Here is a 20,721-nt window from a genome sequence, read left to right as displayed (position 1 = left end):
TAAATGAAGAATATCCTAATCAAGATTTCCTTGTCTTCTCTTATGAAGAGCTTCCAAACTCTAACTTAGTACGAGTTAGCAAAGTCTCATTATCTCAGACCAACACAACATGTGGCTGGACATGTCAAAGTAGGTTTATGGTCCCATGAAAGCGGTTCAGCTTTACAAGTTATAGTAAATTGTAAATCTCTGTAAAGATTTTGTGCTTTGAACAAAGATAATAAACATATATTACAGGTCAGACTAGTCAGAAACAACAAGAACAAAGAGATAAGAAACAGGACAGAGGTCTAAACATCGAAATAAACTACTGGCTGGTAACAGAAAATGTGGTTTTCTGATGCAAACTGGACAACAAAATTACTGACATGTAAATATATATTCTATCAAACCAGAAATCATGTTTCCAACACACACACCATCTGAGAATCCGAGACACAATTTCCTCAAGACTGTTGCAGTTCTGAAAACACACATTTCTAGTTTTTAGATTAAGTATTTGTTTCTAAAATCTAATAATACAACGTTAAAAACTAAAAGTTGCTGACTTGCTGATTCATGATGATGCAAACATCACCCCAAACTGTGAACTGGCTGTCTCTGTGTGTTTTGCATGATTCTTTTAAGCTTTGACAATTTCAGAAAAACCTTCACATTTCACAGATCACACATCTGTGTGGGTGTTTCTCATTGTGCCATTTTCTCAGTGGGAGAAAGAGAAAGAGAAAAAGAGACAGAGAGACAAAATAAAGATAGAAAGAGGACAACTGGATTGACAGGGTTGTGCATTCCACCAGTGTACTCTGATCGTCCCTCGGGTTAATCCATGCGTCCACCCGTCTGTTCAGTCTGGCGACTCTACGTGCCGCCGTTGTACGAGTAATCCGCCTTGTTGTGCATCACCAGTTTATTGTCCACAAAGTAGAAGCTGTCCGACTGTGTCTCGTATGGGTGCAAGATCATCTCTCTGACTGCAAGCAGACACAAAAAAAAAACAACAACAACACTGCTGTAAGTGACATGGTTCCGAACCAGAGGGTGAGGACCCTGCCGGGCCGGCCCAAGTAGAATCTGAGGGGGTCTTCACGAATATTAATGGCTTTAGATACAATAAATACACAGATGTTTTCCTCTTTCTTTCCTGTCTTTCACTATCGTATCCTCGTCACTTCCACCACGGCAAATTGTCAGCCCACAGCGCTGATTCATGACCGTTCTGGTGATCTTCTCATTTCTAGCGCCACCATGAGGTTGACCGTTGTAGTTTTGCATGCAATAACTCAACCAACAGCCTTGGTCTCTTTCAAGGTGAAGTGCTTTGTCATTAGTATGCTGACATTTATGGTGTGTTCAAAATCAACATGAATCCTGGCTGTGCTCACGCGAATCTCATTCCACAATCATTTTCTTCAATCAAAACCTCGCAACACTCGCAGAAGTAATGCAAATCTGGAATCAAGTTTAAAAGTTTTAAGAACTTTTTCACAGCCTCACTTTTAGAAACCCTAATTTATTTTGTCTGATATCTTTCACACTACTTTATCACTTTGCATTGACCAAATATTTACTTTGTGTACTTTACTCCACTAGATTTGGGTACCGCGCTGGATGCTTTGAAGGGTACCGACAAAATTATGAAAATAATACTAAATACTAGTGTAAGTTAAATTCAGCAAATACCAAAATTCATTACCTGAGATTGCATCTAAATAAGCGCAACTTGGAGAACAGAGAGAAAAGACCATACATCACCCCTGTTAAGAGTAGCTATACTTGTCTGGTCCTCACAAAGACAACACACCCTGTCTTAACTGTGACCTGTAACATGCAAAACAGGCCAGGTAAATAGAAACACCCAGCCAGACAACAAGCATACGTAAAGCCTGAGTGCTGATGCCAAGCTGTTTGTTAGCTTGTTCATGAAGAAAAGACTATTTAGCACCACATAAACGGACATACCGCTGTCTTCGGACAGAGGCGGGAACTCATAGATATGTTCGCACGTGTTCTTGCTGCTGGGCATGCAGAATCCAAACTCAAAGTCAAAACTCTTCAGCAGCTTCTCTCTGAAATAATGTCTCTCAATCATCCTGAAGTTTTCTATAGGCAGGTTTCCCACCGTGAACTCAACTCTAGACAAAGACAGACGGAAAGACCAAGGATTAGAAATCACATAGAGCGAAACAGGGTCCCCCTCAAACAACCTATTCACCCTCACAAAGATCCACACGCCTTCACTTACGTGGCTCCAACTTGTCGCAGTCTGAGAAAAGCAGGGGTGAACTGGTAGCGGACGAAGCGGCCGGCATTTGGGTCGACATCTCTTTTTTCTCCTGTTTTATCTGAAGGGGAGAGCGGTTTGTATGGAATAGTACAAAATACAATAATAATGTTAGACATGGAAAGCATTAAATGGATTATGGAGGGGTTGACCAAAAACGTTTTTAAAGCAAATAATAAGTAACATTTTTTTTGCACGCTACAATTTGCAATCATCAGGACGTTATGGTATAATGATATCTTAAAGCGCTTCTGTGTCTCCTCCCTTCTGGTTTTTCTCACTGACGGATTATTCCCACTTACCGTGTGGCAGCGATGTTGGCCTTATTAGTTATTCCTGGTTTTCCTTTGCTAATCAGAGGGTCTCCTGGCCACTCTCCAGAACTCTGAGTCTGCTTCAGACTCTAGATCTAAAACAAGCTATCCACACTTTGGAAAGTCACACTGAATTAAAAAATATTATGTATTTCTTTTACAACGGTGTGATCAAATCTGGTGGCGTTACGATTCGAGCGAGACAGAGAAAAAAAGTGAGGGATTTGTGTGTCACGGGTCCAGGTGCAGCAGCTGATGTTAATATTGTTACGGTCAAAGGTCAATGGAGAATAAACTACCAGCATGTACTTCCTTATGAATACATAAAACATGCTAACAGTCTTATAGATAGTTTAGTGTTTAGTGGCTGCTTTTTGAGTCAAGCTGTTTGTAGACATTCATTTGAAAAAAATAAAGGCAAAGTCAGAATATAAAACACTCCAAAATGAAAACCGTTTACAAAGGTGTTTCTGCAGGCTAGTAAATATATAAAGCCTCCATGAACAAACTATGTCTTTACTGTCATTGTTTTTCAGTATAAACAGAAGCAATTCCTATATGATTCACCAGTGGACGGAGGCTTGGTGATTTCAAACAACACCGTGGCCGTCTCCATGTCTCTAATCTTGAACCTGGTGAAGTCAATGTTGTAAATGTTCTCATCTGGGCTGCACAGATAATCTGAAAGAGAGAAATTCAGAGTTGCAGATCAGCTACAATGCACTTGAACTGACACAAAGCAGCGCACTCTGAGTGGGAGGGGCTTGGTACAGGGCAGCAGCGCTTTTCAAGATGTTTTCATAGAATCTTCGTATCCTTCCACATTTACTGATCACCATGAGGAACATTTCGTTGAAGCTCTTGTAATATTAGCTCTGAAGTCTGGTTCTGAATCCACGGCCTCAGAGGCAGATTGCGTTTCTTTATTATTATTACAGTATACTGTATTTCAAAAAGACATGTCGCTTAAAGTAAAAATATAGAATATATAGGAAGTAAAAGTGAACTGCTGCATCAAAATTAGTTACCATAACAAATGAAAATTGTACAACAGTCCAGAAGATGCTCTCTGTAATGTCTCTTTAAGTAAGAAAATCTACAAGTGGCCTAAAATACCGATGAAACAAGAAATAAAATATAACACAAATACTACCCTGTTACTGTAGTTTTAAACGATACTACATTAATATCACTTAGGCTGCCGGTACGTTAAAACCTTTTTGACCGCTGACGCTTGATATGAGCCTTAGTTACAAACTGGGACCATTTTCACAGCACACACACAAAGACAAGAACGAGAAGCAAGTTATTTCTGTTCCTCTAATCCTGCTTGTCCTCACTCAGTCGCGTCGCTACTTATCAGGCTTCCCCAGCAGAACACACATTTCCTGCTTCCTGTCCGACCTGCAGGTTTAAGTACAGCATCTTTGAAGCGAGGCTCCAACTTTTCACGTGAGCTGACATGATGTTGGTGGATGATAAATTAGTTTTAAAAGTTATTTAGCATTAAAATCATAGTATGGTTTTGGGGATTTGAGAGTGAAAGATTGCAGGTCTGAGCTGCTACAAAAGAAACAGAAAGTAAATGTGTGATGTACATCTATTATTATTACTATTACTAATTTCAGTAATGTCATATTATCGTGCCCGGTACTTTAAGGATACATTTAATTTGTATATTTGTCTACACAATCTGTATATTTTGTCCATATCCATCCATAGAAACCCATATTTTATGTCTAGCTGTATAGAATGTTCATAGCACCAAATCTGTGTGCAACACAACTTTATATTCTTTTAACCTGTATATTTCTGTCCAGTAATTGCACTTCTGGTACAGTTTAGATAGTAAACTGCATTTTGTTACCCTGTACATTTGTGATGACAATAAAGTTGAACCTAACCTAACCTTTAAAGATCTAAATTATATATTTAAACATATAAATTTTGAAAAAAAAAACAAAAAAACAAAAGTATTTGTAACTGATAGTTCAGTCCAAGTTAAAAGATTCAATGTAACATTGAGTAAATACATAAATAACAAATATATTTTGTCTTCTAGATCTGATCCAGAATGAGGTCATTTAAAACCCCATTTGTGAGGGCTGCTATGGTGACTTTTTTAATTTTAATATTTGTAATATGTTTTATATGACAGCATAGCCAATTATAAAGGAGACCAGAGGAGAGGACAGGAGGGAGGGAACGAAAAGAAGGAAGTGTGTGGGAGAACCGATGCAGGCTGCGCTGCCTGTAACCAAGAGGAGACGCTTCGCGTTGCCGTGGCGATTCAAGCATGTATCTATGTTGTTGCGGTGATTCATGCATGCATCCTCTTGCCTCCGGTGGTGACGCTGCGAGGAAGGAAAGTGAGTGTTTCCGAGCCTGTAATAGGCTTCGGCGTGGGAGATGAAGTCCCACATGTGTTGCCGTGGAGATAGCCAGCAATGCCCAGATAGACATAAACAGATCAGATCCTCAACAGCAAACTTAAATAAGTTCATAACACAAAAAGATAACTGACTGCCTAAAGACGAATGAAAGAATCCACCACATGCATACAATGACATCATCAGCTAAAGAGGAAGGGCGACCTTTTTCATGAGCTATATGCATCAATTTATATTTAATGTCCATAAATGAGAAGAAAAAAATGTCAACTTTTCTCTGACATTTGTTTTCTAAAATGTTTTTAACCGACTTATCATTGATGTTTCAATTCATTTGTAATTTATAGTGGATTATGTATCTGTTTTGTTACCTGATAATTATTTATGAATTTTCACGCCGAGGTTCCTGAACAACAGAGAAAAGGCAGGGCGACCTTTATACGGGCTGAGCAGTGATGCTGGAGTGTTCAAGTCTCTGCAGAGAAAGATGAACCAAATGGGCCTCCTTAAAGACTAGTTTAATGGATGACCCTCCCCCCCCCTCAGTCACCCCTGAACCTCACTCTGCACCTACCTACAATTACCCATCACTTGCATGGTGTTTCCAGGCAGGCACCACAGGGGGGGCTGCAATGACGCGTGTGTTTGAATAGGGCCTGTGTGTGCATTGGCTATACATACACGACACAACACGGCAGTGACGTCACGCCGGGACTCAAAACGCGTTGTGATTCTCAGCACGTTTGCGGCGCATCAGCAGACCCGACAGCGGCGGACTTACTCTCCGTGATCCTCTGCAAGCCGAGAACATCCTCCGGAGTGATCGCCGCGCTGCCGGGCAGGTCCCCCCCCGCGGTGGTCGGGACCCCCCCCGCGTCCGGCGGGTCGCAGCCTTTCTTCACTCTCATCGCTTCCTCCGGGCTGCCGTCTGTGCCCCCCGCGTCTGTGCCCGGATTATCACCTGCAGGCTTCTTAGCGCTTGATGAGTCCTGGCTGTTGCCTCTACTGGTACAGGAATAGCTCATTCTCTGCCCCCCCCCCCCCTCCTTGCCTCACCGAAAGATGCACAGTTACCGGTTTTTTTTTTTCTTTTTTTCTCCGGTGCTTAATTGAAATCCGCTCCGTCCCGATGAGCCGTCTGTCGGGTTGCAGGCGCGCAAACGGCCGCGGGTCCCGCAGGCGGAGCGGATTTCGCGGAGAGCGAGGCGCGCTCGGAGACGCTCTTTCGGTTGTGTCAAGTAAAGCTGGAAGTCTGTCGGGAATAATCTGGTCTGTTTGGATTTATGAAAAAAGAGGCGGCAGCTGGCCGTTGGTTTTAAATGCGGGGGGGGGGGGGTCTCAGCAGACAACCGACAGACAAGCGCACCAATCAAGACGACAAAGCTGCCGGTGTAATTCAAACATATTCAAAGCCCGATAAGAGCTTGAATATGGTCTCAGATTTAGTTTGCTGGACATGATCTTTGGATAAAAGATTTAAAATGAATTCTCACTCGTTTTTTTGCATTAGGGAGGGAAATATTCACAATAAAAGCACATTTGTTGCAAAATAAATTTGTGATTTGAGCCTTTATTATTTGCAATGTTTGTGTGTTGTTGTTTTTTTGACGGCTTAAACGCGATGCATTAAATATGAAGGACATGGAGCCCATGTATCAGTCAAAAACACCCCTCTTCACTATACATGGTCTTAATATAACATCAGTTACTATAAGATACATCTAACGCAGTGAAGCCTTATAGATTAACCTCAGCGCACCAGGGGTGAGGTGAGGGTCCAGGGTGGGATCCTCCACCCAATCAAAAGACAAGTTTTTTTTTATTGTTTGCTTGTTTGTTTGTTTTTTGCAGTTAGTGTGGTTGAAAACATTTCTGAATTGTAACTGGGTGTGCGCCTAACACTCTGAGGCAAACCTCATCACCAAACATTTAAAGGTCACATATTATACCCTTTTTCCACAAGTTAGCTCAGTTCCCAAACACTTATACGAAATATCTGTCACAGTCTTTGGTCAAAATGCAGGACAAGCGTCCCTCTTTTCTGTCTCAAACAGCTCTGTCAGAAACGCTTCTGAAAATGAAAACGAAACTAAGTTCATAGCGGGCACGCCCGCAGCTGCCCGTTACCATGGTAACCGGTAAGGTGCCTTTTGGGAGAAATATGGCTACCAAGATTCAACCATACATGCGTTTTCTCAAGCCCAGAGTGCCAACACTTACTTTTTTTTAAAGTAAAATAAATAAAACATTCATAAATGATCTGTTTTTACAGTTTTTTTTCCAGTATCTAAACATGTTCACTGAACAACCAAGTGCCTTAGTTCATCGTTATATGTAATAGTATAAATCAGTGTTGTGTAGGAAATACGCAAAACATACAGCAGTCGATAGGAAAGCCTCCTTCAGTGAGTGGTTTTCCATGTTTTGCGATTGGAAATGTTCTAACTCCCCTCCTGGTTTTCAACTGTTCAAAACGTCTTGACGGTGCTGCTCTATTAAGCATACTTGCTAGCGCTGTTTACTGATGCCGTTTTTTAAACGTTTTTTTTCTTTCGTGTTTAGTCTGGAGAGAGAAGAAGACAATAATCTCTCTTCCATCCTCTCCTGATGCAAATAAAGACCGTGTGACTCACCGGACATCTCGGTCACACCCCTTCTATTACAGCTTTACAATGACGCTCTGAGTGATAATAACCGTAATAAAACAGCCATTACTGCAGCAAAGCACCCGTTGAGACTATGAGGCCTGATGAAATACTCCAACACGAAGATTTAACTATGAGTCACTTTAAAAAGGGTTTTTTGGTTATTTTTTCTTGGCTGCAAAAATTACTCCGTGCTAAATGACCCTCAAAACGGTGAACGGGCCATTATGAGTGTGACATTCAATAAATGAATCATCATACCATGCAGCTTGATGTGGAAATGATGCTCCCTAGAGGCAACATCTAATATTAAATTAGCCTTGTTCTTTCCAGGATAGTGCCGGAACGATCAAAGTAGTTCTGTTGCCATAAAATCTGGTTGCCCCATCCTGTATGTGCAAGACGAGCAGTGACTACATTAGATTTATTTCTTTTCCTTATTATGGGCTCAGAAGTGGAGCGGAACATCAACTTTTGAAATACTTTCAAGCTGATAATTTTCAACTCTTAATTCCACCAAAGTCCTGCTTGGAAAAATAAAAGTGTGTGTGTGTGTGTGTGCGTGTGTGTGTGTGACATTCAGAGGGAAATGAGGTTCTTTAAACATCTGACATGTGTATGTCTGCGCCGAGAGCTGGCTCTACGGTCACTGTGGGCTCGGCCTGCTGAGTTTGCGTGTTCCTTTGTCACATCTGAGCTGGTGCTGCTATCATCAGCAGAAACACACACACACATACAGAGTCTGGGCAATGTGCTGACCACGGGAAGCCAATCCTAAATGTTTATTATTTGGTGCCTCTGGAGGAAACGGGAGGGAGCAGCTACCTATGCCAACCAGCTCTGTTTTGCTTGCTGTATGTTTAGTGAACTAAACATAATATATAATATATAGCTTTGAAAAACACAGCTTTAAATGTAGATATTTGTAATAAATTAAAGCTTATTGATGAATGACTTCAGCAACAACTGAATACACTAGTTTGGGTTTCAAAAATGCATTTTTTAGTTGACGGGGGGAATAAAGTAATTAACAGGAAGTTCAACTTCGGCTTCTTTTTCTTTCCGAAAGTTACCACATTATTCTCTGTGTAACAATGACAATGGCAATAGTTGATGCCCCCCCGCTAAACCTTTATTGTTGATCTATTCCCTTCTACAGGTTTCATCAAACCACAAAGTGAAACCAGGACAAATGCAGCTCCATTTTTTTAAAACTGTTTTTTTTTTCACAGAGAGGGCGCATTAGCCTGATTCTGGGTAAAAGATTTTTACCTCTGAAAGCCAGTTAGTGTCCATGATGATGATGGAGCGCTGCCATTTGAACCTTAAACCTTTAAGATAAAATATAGGCTGATGAGATTTCCACCATGGTCATCATCTTTCCGTTAAATACACCTGGAGCAAAGCATCGCATCTCCCTTTTTAGCCTAATGTATTTGTGCATGGTCACTAAATAATAATAACTATTATTATAGAGGATGCACTTTACCCGGGCACTATGAAACTACACGTTCAAGTTTCAGTTAATTAGATTCATGCTGAAATGCATTTTTAAATGAGTTAACTGGGTGGAGAGCAGCGATTGCTCTCCACCCAGGACATTTATCAATGAGCTGAACCCTGGAAGTTAATCTAAGGCAGGGGGGGGGCGGGGACAAACAATACAATGACATCAAAATGTGATGATTTCTTCCACTGGCTGCAGTTTAAATCATCATCATTTATGTGTAATTGACAAAAAATGGACCATGTGGAAAAACGTGGATGTGTCGAAGGCTGTGGAAAGTTTTTATTTCATTGAACAAATCAAGAAAAAAAATCTCTTGAAATAGCAGTAGAAAAAAAGAGTTATTTTTGCAATCCTACATTAACTTTAATCCTGGAATCTTAGATTCCTAGAACAGCATCGTGCTGCATGGACACGTAGTTTCACAACTACCGAGACGTTTTCTCCCCAGATTACATCATATGTTTTAGCTATCATGTCATATCACATTTTTCTATTATTATTAATATGTTAAACTGCAGTTGCACATATACTTATTTGATAAGAGAGAGTAAAGTACCATGTTTTTCCCCAGTCACATAGATTGAGCGCAGCAGGTAACACAGTATAGCTGTGTGAACTCTTTATGTTGCAGTAATGTGTGTGTGTGTGTGTGTGTGTGTGTGTGTGTGTGTGTGTGTGTGTGTGTCTGTGTGTTAACCCATCTGTGGGCCACGCAACAAAACAATGGAGTCCAAAGCAGAAGTGCTGACATGAGCCCAGGCATGCCTCCCCCCCCCAGTCCATGACACCCCCGGGTGTATAAATACACCCATATTTACCGTCTCTGCAGGACATTCAGTGGAACACTACGACACACCAGTCTAGGTAGGTCAAACGAGTTATGAATCCAGTACAGCTTCCCGGGCTATGGACATGTCATAAAGGTCTCTAGCGTAATATATCAGCTAACAATGGGGAGTTTTAATTGGTCACTATAGATAAGTTAATTTAAAGAATAAATGTCAGGAAAAAGAGAAACAGCTTGAAGTTATAGGTTTATATTGTTTGGGTTTTATGGGAAAGCCTGAGAAAACGCAAAATGAGTAGCAGGCAAAGTAAAGAATTGAGATTATGTAGATTATTCCGAGAAAGATAGCATAAAAGTTATATATGTATATCTGTATAATTGTTGTTTTGGTGTCTCACATCCCTGTCCTGACTTTTATTGTATTTCACCAGATACATTTGAAAAGAAACAAAAAAGCAATGGCTCTGACAAACCCTATGCCGATGGGCCCCTGGAAGGTAAGGTATAGCGTACTACATTACCCATCAGCCCAGGCAGCAGTAAGAGGTTTTCGATGCATGATTAGGTAGAGAAGCGCTTCCGTTGTTGGCCGTTTTTGAATTCACCTTTTCGTTTTCCTTTTTTTTTTACAGATCACAGTTTACGATCAGGAGCACTTCCAAGGCAGGCGTATGGAGTTCACCGCTTGCTGCCAGAACATCATGGAGTGTGGGATGGAGAACATTCGCTCCCTGAAGGTTGAGTGTGGCGCGTACGTGTCCCGCTGTTCACTTTTAGAGAGGCCAGAGACGATGTGAAAGTTCAACTTCTGAATGTCTTATAAAATGTGGCGATTTTGTCCTTTCTTGGTTTCTCACTAACCGTCTGTTCTCAGCTGGGTGGGCTACGAGCACTCCAGCTTCTGCGGCCAGCAGTTTGTCCTGGAGAAGGGAGACTACCCCCGCTTTGAGGCCTACAGCGGCAGCAACTCCTACCGCATCGAGAGGATGATCTCCTTCAGGCCCGTCTGCTGTGCTGTAGGTTTTGATATACAGCGAAGCCGTCCTGTGTTCAGTTGAGGCTGAGCCTTAACTCGGGTTGTGCTAAACCTCCTTCCTCCGCCTTTGTGCAGAGCCACAAGGAGTCCCGCATGACCATCTTTGAGAAGGAGAACATGATGGGGCGTCAGTTCGAGCTGTGCGATGACTATCCTTCTCTGCAGGCCATGGGCTGGATGAACAACGAGGTTGGATCCATGCACATTCAGAGCGGAGCGTAAGTCTACCCGTCAGGATGTTCGGTGCTCACTGAAGATTTGGACAACTTCAAACACAACTAAAATGCTTTTTTGTTTTTTGCTGTTTCCTGCAGCTTTGTGTGCTACCAGTACCCTGGATATCGTGGCCACCAGTACATCATGGAGTGTGACTGTCATGGAGGAGAGTACAAGTGTTACCGCGAATTTGGCTCCCACTCCCAGACCCCCCAGATTCAGTCCATCAGGAGGATCCAGCACTAAGAGCGGAGCGCTTCCTTCACACCTTCTTATCTCATCCTCTTTTTCCTCTTCCTGCTCCTCCATCCCTCCTTTTCTTCCTCTTCTCCTGCAACTTTCATCTCCTTGGCTCTTTGGATCAAACAGGATCCCGAGCTGGAATTCAGGTGCTTGCTGGTGTCTGTTGTCACAGCACTTTTTTTTTTTTTTTTATGAAATGCCACAAAAGAAAGGAAAGATCTGAGAAAGACAGAAAATAGGTATGACAGAATTGAGAAAAAAAGCTGAACCAGTGTGAAAGAGAGGCCTCATCTGCCGAGGTTGGGTGCAGAACGGCGCTCTTCTCTATCTCCACCAGCGATGACATCATCGTCATTGTCTTCTACATCAACACAATCACCAGTCTTGCTGTTACTGTGATATCCATGACTGCCCATGTTTAAGACGATGAATAAAGAGAATGAACAAAAAACCCAGAGATTCACAACATGAGTGACATGAAACTCAATCATCGCTGTGTTTCCATTATTTTCATTCTCCGATGGCATCTCAGATACAACCATACCTCTTTAACCCCTGCAGGTCTGCCATATGTTACACAAAACTATACGGAACATTTTTAACGGTTTTTAATTTTCTAACAAATGTATCAAATTGTTGAAAAATTGACATAAAGTCATGCACAACATATCGAAAATATTTCCATCTGATTGAATGGTGCAGCCATAAATTATATACATATAATGTAATCAATATTCTGATATGTTCTTATATTATTCTGTCTTTTAAAAGAGGCATGATGGATAAATGCTTTTTTTTTAATCTATTTATTTTTTATTTAGTGACTCACCAGTTGCAGAAAATCATAGAACACAATTTTTGCTATTCTTTGTAATTTGCTATTTACTTTGCATTTAAACTTTGTTGGCTCAGTGTTCAGTTTAAACAATTTACTTAATCTATTGGGTAAATTTAGTTTGCAGTTACAACACCAAAGATGATCTCATAGCAACTTTACCAGATGAGTACATTACTTTAGATACCTTTAGTAAAACAATATATACTGATTTTACACGCAAAACTTGTAATGGGGTACTTCATGTTTTTTCTACTACTAGAGATGTGTTCGTTTTATTACTAAACTAAGTTTATCCCTCGTGATAAACGCCAGAGAACGTCGACGCTGGGAGGCTTTGGGTTGGGAAGATGTGTGCTTCCAAACACCGCTAGAGGCCGCTGTGAGATATTTGCGGCAGCTGTTTTCCGCTTGACGGCTCATGATGACACGTCAACAACAAATATGGCGGCCAGCAGCAACGACTGGGAAGGTAAAATGTGATGCAGCCTCCAATTTAAAACATTTGCGTGTACATTGTACATTGTTCGTCTTTTCAATTAAAACAGATTTAGCACGTTCCGTAGCGTGTAACTTCAGTAAATGTATATCCGGGAGGAACTATTTGTAGCGTAGCGGGTTCTTTGGTGAAGCTGCTAGCTTGTTAGCCGTCAGAGTGCAGCTTTATTCAAGTTGAACAACAACAACAACAACAACAGCAACAACTTGTCTTATTATTGACTAATAACTCCAGCAACCCTTCCAGCTGCTGATTTAGCTATCTTACATTGTGCTATATATTTGAGTTTTGTTTTGTTTGGGTGTTTGAATCCATGTTACCTGCCTGTTTTCAAGAAGAATTGAAAAAAATAAATTACAAATAAAATGTTAGTTTCTAAAAGCAGTCATTCGAAAAATCAAACGAGTTTTAAATATCTCAATAAACTGCCGTTTAATTCCGTGTAAAGCTAAATTGTTTGTCAGCCACTGGTAGCTGCCGCTGATGGAATGCAGCTTTACGGGTTTTTCAGCTCTGAAATTTAAAAAAAGAAAAGTGAGAGTTGCTGCTTGGCCAATAAATGTTGTCTAATTGTGTAATTTCAAGTTCAATATGTGTTGTTGTTTTTTTGATGTCATGTCTGCATAATACTTGCTTCTCCTTGCCTATTTTACTTTTTTTAAATCTTCAATTTTTTTAGCAATTCAGAATCAGTTATCGGTTATCCCTTTTGGTCATATGTGGCAGGTGAGTTTCATCTTAAACGGTCTGAATGTTTCTCTGTTTCTTCTCTCAGGTTTGCGTAAACAGGCCAGGCAGCTGGAGAATGAGCTGGACCTGAGGCTGGTGTCTTTCAGTAAACTCTGCACCAGCCTAAGCAGCAGCAGCGACTGGAGCCATCGGACGCGAGGCAGGTCAGTGCGCAGTGAATATGAAGTTCAAATGCATTTATTTGTGATGTCAGAATCTGTAAAAAGACTTTTCATTTTTAAGTTGGAGTACAATAAAGACATGCTTTGTGTTTAAAGGTGTGTTTTTAATGATATTCTGTATTTCATAACAATTATGTTTTAATTGATAGTAAGTCGGCACACAACATCTTTATCCTCTCCCAACTGGTGTTGAAACATAACGTTTCCCTGATTATTATTTTTGCCTGACGGCTGTATTGTTTAGTCTTTAGTTGGAATTTTAAATATAGCTTGAGTTTGAGCATTGTTTATCTCTCATTCTCAAATTAGGTCTGATTCCGTTGCTCCGTCTCAAGACAACATGCTTGTTGCTATGACGACGGAGCTGGAGCAGCTACTGTCCAGTGTAAGTCACATTTTAAATGCATTTCTCACTCTCAGCTGTAATTGAGTAGAATTTCCAACAGCAGATCCACTGAATAATCAAGCCCAGGTGACGGAACGCCTGCGATGCTTAGATTGTTAAACATTGAAAATGTATGAACCCTATCCCAGCTCCAGATTAGAGGCAGGGTACACCCCGGAAGCATCGCCAGCACATTGCAGGGCCACACGTTGCTCGTGGTGAAGGGCTGTGAACAAAATTATACGTATAGTCATGTTCTCTTGAACTGGATACAGAAAACAAAAAACAAAAAACATGCATTGCTAAAACAAAAGACATTAACGGTATTGATTCATGATGCCTTTCTATATTCTTTGTCACAGCTGAGAGCAGTCAATGACAAAATGGCAGATTACGCAAGCACACCTGGCGCTTCATCACATACCGCTGCGTTGATGCACACCTTACAGAGACACAGAGACATTTTACTGGTAAGTACAGCTACTTCAATTTATTGTATTTATGTTAAATTAATTAAAGTATAAGTATTTTTTACATTTCCGAAGAAACATTTGTGCATTATTAATCTGCCTGTCGTCACGTCGCCCTGATATTCTGTAGGATTACACTCATGAATTCCACAAAACCAAGAGCAACTTCTCCAGCTTGCGAGAGAGGGAGGACCTGCTCGGCTCCGTCCACAGAGACATCGAGTAAGCGTGTTCACACACGTCTTCACCATCACTCACGATGCCCGTATAAATGAGAAATCAATATCAATGGAAAACGCAGCTTCCAGAACCTGAACATCAGTCTTGTAGTTTCGTCATCATTATTTCTTGTGTGTGTGTGTGTGTTTGTGTGCACGCAACTATTAAAAAGTGCCCATTTTGATTTCTTTTATTAGTCTATTTTGTCTGACAGTCTCCAGAAATATGCTGTTAACTCAAATATTAAGACTAATGACATCTGCAAATATTATTGACTGATCATGGATTATGTTTCTTGTTTCTTGTTTGGACCCCCCCCCCCCCCCCACCCCACCCCTCCTGGATTTCGCCGATGTTATTCTTTACCAGGGGAAGGCAGAAATGTCCACTTTGAGTTCACCCGCCCTTTAATCGTCTCTCTATCATGTTTCATCCTAATACGAGGCAACGCTTCTTAGTAGCCAATCTCCCACTCGCTCTCTCTGCTGGTCTCACCCACTCTGAGTCTGCATTGCTCTCTTCCTCCCGGGATGTCTTTCCTAAGTGCCTTCTACAGTAAATCAAACCACAAGGCTTTCATTCAGCCAGATCTTTGGGATAGTGGTTGCATCTGGCCTGTCTGATACAGCAAAATGAGATGGAGAACGAGACAGTCAGACATTAACAGAGAGCGAGAGGGAAAGACATTGCCTTAATATTGGCCGATTGAAATAATGGCGAGCGTGAAGTCTAATCATTCCCATAGAGGTGTGGAGGAGCAGTGAAGAGAGAGGGGCAACAGAAGAGGCAACTGTTGATGGTCAGTCCATATGTGGAGGGGTTTGTGTAAATAAGAAAGGGAGGAGAGCATCGTGGGTTAAGCAGAGCTAATCACTTAAAAGCCTCGATGCAGGAAGTACATAATCAGCATGCAGGCACCAGTTTATAGCTGGCAGTGAAATTGCCTCTTTCAGACTGATGCATAGATTGAAGAGAAAAAAAAGAACTTGTTTTAATGGCAGCTACTTCTGTTGGGCAGTTACAAAGCTGCTTCGACAAGATAATGGATGTCAAAGTGTTGCTTAATGTTTAAATGAAGCTGTTGAGACAGTGAAGAGGTTAAACAACATGGTTCGCCCCAGACCTCATGGGGAAATCATACATATAAGTAAAGTCTAATTATCCGTTGTTGTTTTAAGTTTGTGTTTTCTTTACGTTAAACAAAGCCTCAAAGCTTCTCTCTGGTGTGAATTGATATTTTATTTTACAAGACAGACTTTGCTCTTTATCTTTTAAGATACAAAGACACGTTGTTAGTTTTCATTAGATTAGATGAAGATTAATGGGCAGGAAAACGTGCCAGTTTGAATTTGCAGACTTTAAATCGAAGGCTCATCGTCAACCAACATCTACCAGTAATGTTTTTAGCTGATCCTGTCAAATAGCTTAGCTTCTACGGAATGGATTGGAATCAACACTTTTGATCTCTGTTTCTTACTTAGATCCTACAAGAGCAGCTCAGGGCTGAACAACAGAAAGACTGAGCTCTTCCTGAAGGAACATGAACATCTCAGAAAGTAAGTTTTCGTGAAGTAAAAAAAAATATTGTTTCTGTTTTCAGCTAAGGTCTAGACTAGAGTTTTTCTGAAAACTCCTTTTTACTATAAAGTGCACGCTATTTAACATATTTATCCTTTTTCTTTTTACATGTGGTATTTTGTGGTTACTGTTTTCATTTTACGACCTTTTATTTCCAAACTGATGTTCATTTTTATTTTAATCAGTTTCATAAATGGCCAATATATCAGGGTATCTATTGAATTTTCTAAAATGTGATTAAAAAAAAAAAACTACATTTTTCTGCTCTGACGAGCAGCAGGTAAACAAAAGGCTTGAGTGGAGACGTCCCGATCGAGTGCGTTTGGCCCTGATCCCAGTCTTGGTGTCTTCTAATACCGAGCCCGGTCCTGTACTTTATGTTAACTGTGTGTGTGTGTGTGCAAAAATAAAACCTGCACAGGCCTGATGCTGCTTGTTTGTCACAACCGACAAACTATCCTTGTTCAAATGCATTACAGAACTATTGGTTAACTTTAAATAAGATTTCCTCCAGAACTTCTTGATTATTATTTTTATCGAATTCTCACTCAAACATCAGGTTTAATTTAAAATTTAAAATTGCCCAACACTGTTTTTTTTATTAGTAAATATTTTCCCACCAGTGTTAGACGTAGGAAACATTAAAGCTACCGGTATGTAACATTCGTTGAAGTTGAAAATGCATTTTATGACTTTTGTTCATTTTAGAAAGTTTATCTGAATATTTTGCACAGATATTTTGCGTAGCCAATCTGCCATGAAGAGAACAATTAATGAAACAAATGTGAATTTAACGAATTGTTACAAAGCTTTTGATGTATTCTGTGATGTATAACATCTGCCCCTCAATGGGAACTCTGTTGTCCAGAGTTTTATTTAATCCTATATATAAAAACTATCCACAAAATTACACAAATGTTCTCGCGGCTGATGGTGACGCTGCAGGAAAGAGAGTAAAGCTTTATTTATACATTTTTTAGTACCATTTCTAGGTGTGTTCAGTGACCACCAATGATGCCACTGGGCCTTTTAAAGGAAAAGAGTCGCACGGCGAAGTTTTGTAAGAGGGAAATCATTTTTACATTAAAGTGAAGCTGCTCGGGAAAAATAAAAGGACGTGACGAAAAACAAGAAGCACCCTCGCCTGTGGACTGCCGGCTAACGAAGGGCGGAGAGAAAAGGCAGAGGACAGCAGTAGGCCGTTGGAGAGGTGGACGAATAGATGGAGGAAGTATGAAGCAGTGTATTGATTTTTGGTCTGCAGTGGAGTCTGCCAGCTGCTCTTATGAGCTCATCTCAAATCTCGACATGCGTCGTCATGGGTCACGGGACCCAGTGAAGTTGCACCATCCTGGCCATGTTTCCGCATTCCTGTAGATGTCGTTTTCTGCATAATCGTGATTTTATTTTTATTTTTTAATCTGGATGAGTTAGTTTAACCAGGAATGGGTCGTTTTGGACGAACATGGTGGTTCATCCAAATGTTTGAAAAAATTGATGCGGCTCATAAAAATCAGTCAAGTGAAACCAAAACGTCATTTGTTGAGAATTATCACAAGCCATGCTTTAAATTGAGATGTGCACCCAATTGTGAGGAAAGGGTTCCGTTAATTTGCACAGAAATTGAGTGTGATTTTAGGAATGTCATAGGTTAAAAATGATTGATGAATGAAGGACTTCAGGTTGTGTTCATCTCTGTAGACGTCATAAAGCAAAGTGCTCCAGATGATTTTATATTGATTTCTTTTTTGCTTGTTCGCAGCTCAGACAGGCTCATTGACAATGCAATAAGGTAAACCTTCAAACGTCTTCAAACCATTCACACCGTCTGAATGTGAAGACGGTTCCCCTTCCAGTAATCTCTTTACTCCTCCTCCAGCGTCGCCATGGCTATGAAAGAGAACATCTCGTCACAGCGTGGGATGTTGAAGTCCATTCAAACCAGGGTCACAACGTTGGCCAGTATCCTTCTCTCATTCTAACCATTTGTTCTTTTTTTTTTTTTTTTGCTTTCTCTTTTCTCCAATTTGAATATCTTTGTTTTATGTCTAAATTATTTTGGCTGCATCTGTGCACGGACACGGAGCAGGATAACGCAGCCTCACTTACAGTGAGAGCTGCTATGACAGACTGCAGTCTACACCATTAAACTCCATTTATCCCCCCCCCCCCCCCTGTTCCTGTTGTGTTATGAGCCCTGCTGATGTATTTTCCCTGCTTCTCTCTATCTCTAACACACTGCAAGAAGAGGAAAACCCCTCCTTGATTATTTTTTCCTTCACCACTTGTCCCCGCCCCTCAGATCGTTTCCCCGCCATCAACGGCCTCATCCAGAAAATCAATTTGCGCAAGAGGCGGGACTCTTTAATTCTAGGCGGGCTGATCGGCATCTGCACCATACTCCTGTTGCTGTACACTTTCCACTGATGCACTGAATGACTGTCTGTTTATTTAAGAACAAAATCATTTGTTAGAAGTCGAGCAAAGGTTGTTGTTGTTGTTGTTTTTTATGTTTAAATGTGTTCTTCCTTCTCGTTAAGTATTCTTAAACGCCAGATAATTAATAAAGAGTTTTATTTTGAAAAACAAATTCCTAAATTGTTTAACTTCATTTACATTCTGAATTACGATGACATTTCCATCTCGTAATTTTTATCCTGAATTATTATATGCTGTTAACTTTCTTAAATATATATATATATTTTTACTTGGATTGTGTGCCGCTGATGCTATACTAATATTTGTACACATCTATTTAGTGTTTAGCAATGAAATAATGGTGATGAGCTCATTTTCAAGTTTGGCATGCTCATTCAAGTTTATTTCAGACATGCAGAACTATGGCACAGTAAACCAGTCATACAGTAAAAATGTATAAACATCAACATGAGTGCCAAGAACGGTGCATACAGGGAGAACAACCCAATTCATATCTGCTATTATATCGTAAACCTATGGAGATGTGGGGATTCAGGCAGTTCGTCAGCGTTCCAACAGGAATCTGCTCAGTTTATCATAGTAGCACGCAAAGCAAGGATATCACACTATGACTGCAAGTAGGGCATTGTTGTGATACATGAAGTTTTACATTTGATTGTAAACAGTTTATGGAATCAATTTATACATCTTCCCACAGCCACAAAAGCCCCGTACTGATTGGAACAGAAAGAAACGGGGCAGGCGGCGACGGCATTCCGTCCTGGAGGTGCACTGACGCCTGGAGTTTAGTTCCGACCACCGTGTTTAGTGACGGTAGTTCTCTTCTTTAGTTTGAGTTATCGTAGGTTTTTTTTGTTGCCATGCCATTTTTTTATTTTAAACAAGCTAAATGTAGCATCAGTGCACCACCAGTCAAGGCTACGATCAGTTCAACTTTCTCCCCGGATGTGAGAGCCTTCGTGTTCCTTCCTCTTGTTCCTGAGTTTGTGGGGTTATGAGTGTCGCCTGAAAAACAGAAACGACCTGCGGCTTCTTCTTCATCCGTCCGTCCGTCCGTCCGTGAAAAGAAAACGCAATAAGTTGTATATTAGAGTCTCTTCGGCTTGTTTTCGACGCCGCCGTTGTGCTTTTTCACCTTCCAAACCACGGTTTTCGATCCTCTTCTCTTCTGTGCAAGTGTAAAGGGAAAGGGAACTCCTTTCCACTCTGCATTCACTGCTGGAACTCTGGAAGAATAATAATTTAAAAAAAAAGAATTTAAGACTCACAATATTACAGAGAGAAAAAGAATGTTTGATCTTTCTTTTCTTTCATACCTAATGTCAACACGATGAAGATGATGACGGCCACACCCAGCAACATTGCCAGACCGCTGAGCAGCATGGACAGACGCGCATACTTTCTTGCTCCTTCAATATCTCCTGTATGGAGAACCGACCTCGACTAATAGGATGGGGGGGGCGGGGGGGGCCAATGAATTATTTAAATACATTAGAAAGTCCAAAGCACCTGATGACATAGCTCACAATGCACATGGAATGTGCCCAAACAGAGGAATCTGCGTCAGTGTTGTTACAAAGGTAATAAATGAACTTACCACATGCGCGTACCACAAGGCGTAAATGTTGAGCGGCAAGGCGGGGCAGAAACACGCCAGCACGGCGAGCCAGAGGTAAACCTGAGGCGTGGATCCGGGGGGCGCCGGGCCCAGGCTCAGCCGGGACGAGGACTTGGGTGGGGTCGCCAACTGCCCGATGGAGGCCGATTTGAGCGGGGATCTGTGTCCGTTCTGGTCCGCGTCCAGGGACCGGACGCTTCCTCTGATGGTGAGCGAGAAGGAGTCGGACGCTTTGATGTTGCTCTGCCCGGTGGGCTCGCTGATCGCGGTGCTCAGCAGCTTCTCCGTGTCGTGGAAGTCCGTGGGGTTGGAGACTTCCCTTTCGCCCAGGGCGCGCTTCTCAAA

At 41.2% G+C, this 20,721-nt stretch overlaps 4 protein-coding genes across 4 annotated transcripts in view; 2 read left to right on the top strand and 2 right to left on the bottom strand.

The window, feature by feature from the left end:
- Positions 1-858: 858 nt before the first annotated feature.
- Positions 859-6,010, bottom strand: unc119a2 (unc-119 lipid binding chaperone a2). Its single transcript, XM_068744638.1, has 5 exons — positions 5,767-6,010; positions 3,163-3,276; positions 2,243-2,342; positions 1,960-2,132; positions 859-971 (listed from the first exon to the last, which is right to left on the bottom strand). The coding sequence occupies exons 1-5, from the start codon at positions 6,008-6,010 to the stop codon at positions 859-861; spliced, it is 744 nt and encodes a 247-aa protein (XP_068600739.1).
- A 4,375-nt stretch (positions 6,011-10,385) lies between these two features.
- On the top strand, positions 10,386-11,425 carry LOC137900096 (beta-crystallin A1-like). Its single transcript, XM_068744150.1, has 5 exons — positions 10,386-10,424; positions 10,560-10,678; positions 10,802-10,943; positions 11,039-11,181; positions 11,278-11,425. Exons 1-5 carry the CDS (start codon positions 10,386-10,388, stop codon positions 11,423-11,425), a joined length of 591 nt encoding a protein of 196 aa, XP_068600251.1.
- A 1,063-nt stretch (positions 11,426-12,488) lies between these two features.
- On the top strand, positions 12,489-18,903 carry LOC137900220 (Golgi SNAP receptor complex member 1-like). Its single transcript, XM_068744279.1, has 10 exons — positions 12,489-12,493; positions 12,632-12,729; positions 13,532-13,649; positions 13,977-14,052; positions 14,415-14,522; positions 14,653-14,744; positions 16,223-16,297; positions 18,082-18,111; positions 18,199-18,281; positions 18,622-18,903. The coding sequence occupies exons 1-10, from the start codon at positions 12,489-12,491 to the stop codon at positions 18,744-18,746; spliced, it is 810 nt and encodes a 269-aa protein (XP_068600380.1). The 3' UTR covers positions 18,747-18,903.
- A 1,127-nt stretch (positions 18,904-20,030) lies between these two features.
- Positions 20,031-20,721, bottom strand: part of LOC137900218 (trafficking regulator of GLUT4 1-like) — a 799-nt gene continuing 108 nt past the window's right edge. Inside the window, exons 2-3 of the mRNA XM_068744278.1 lie at positions 20,356-20,715; positions 20,031-20,201 (exon numbers count right to left, since the gene is read on the bottom strand). Coding sequence (XP_068600379.1) covers positions 20,031-20,201; positions 20,356-20,715 — 531 coding nt within the window. The remainder of the gene's footprint in view (positions 20,202-20,355; positions 20,716-20,721) is intronic.

The sequence above is a fragment of the Brachionichthys hirsutus genome, chromosome 10 (genome assembly GCF_040956055.1).
Source record: "Brachionichthys hirsutus isolate HB-005 chromosome 10, CSIRO-AGI_Bhir_v1, whole genome shotgun sequence".
Lineage (NCBI taxonomy): Eukaryota > Metazoa > Chordata > Actinopteri > Lophiiformes > Brachionichthyidae > Brachionichthys > Brachionichthys hirsutus.
This window is presented reverse-complemented; position numbering and strand designations above follow the sequence as displayed.

Bases quoted from the DNA above. Each gene is read 5' to 3' on its own strand.
- LOC137900220 (XM_068744279.1), top strand. The intron at 14,053-14,414 runs GTAAGTCACATT...TCTTTGTCACAG, and splicing joins TGGAGCAGCTACTGTCCAGT to CTGAGAGCAGTCAATGACAA. The intron at 16,298-18,081 runs GTAAGTTTTCGT...GCTTGTTCGCAG, and splicing joins GAACATGAACATCTCAGAAA to CTCAGACAGGCTCATTGACA.
- LOC137900096 (XM_068744150.1), top strand. From the start codon at position 10,386: ATGGCTCTGACAAACCCTATGCCGATGGGCCCCTGGAAG. The intron at 10,425-10,559 runs GTAAGGTATAGC...TTTTTTTTACAG, and splicing joins TGCCGATGGGCCCCTGGAAG to ATCACAGTTTACGATCAGGA. The intron at 10,679-10,801 runs GTACGTGTCCCG...GTCTGTTCTCAG, and splicing joins CTGAAGGTTGAGTGTGGCGC to CTGGGTGGGCTACGAGCACT.
- unc119a2 (XM_068744638.1), bottom strand. From the start codon at position 6,010: ATGAGCTATTCCTGTACCAGTAGAGGCAACAGCCAGGACTCATCAAGC. The intron at 2,133-2,242 runs GTAAGTGAAGGC...GTCTTTGTCTAG, and splicing joins CTGCGACAAGTTGGAGCCAC to AGTTGAGTTCACGGTGGGAA. The intron at 972-1,959 runs GTATGTCCGTTT...GTCTGCTTGCAG, and splicing joins GCCTCTGTCCGAAGACAGCG to TCAGAGAGATGATCTTGCAC.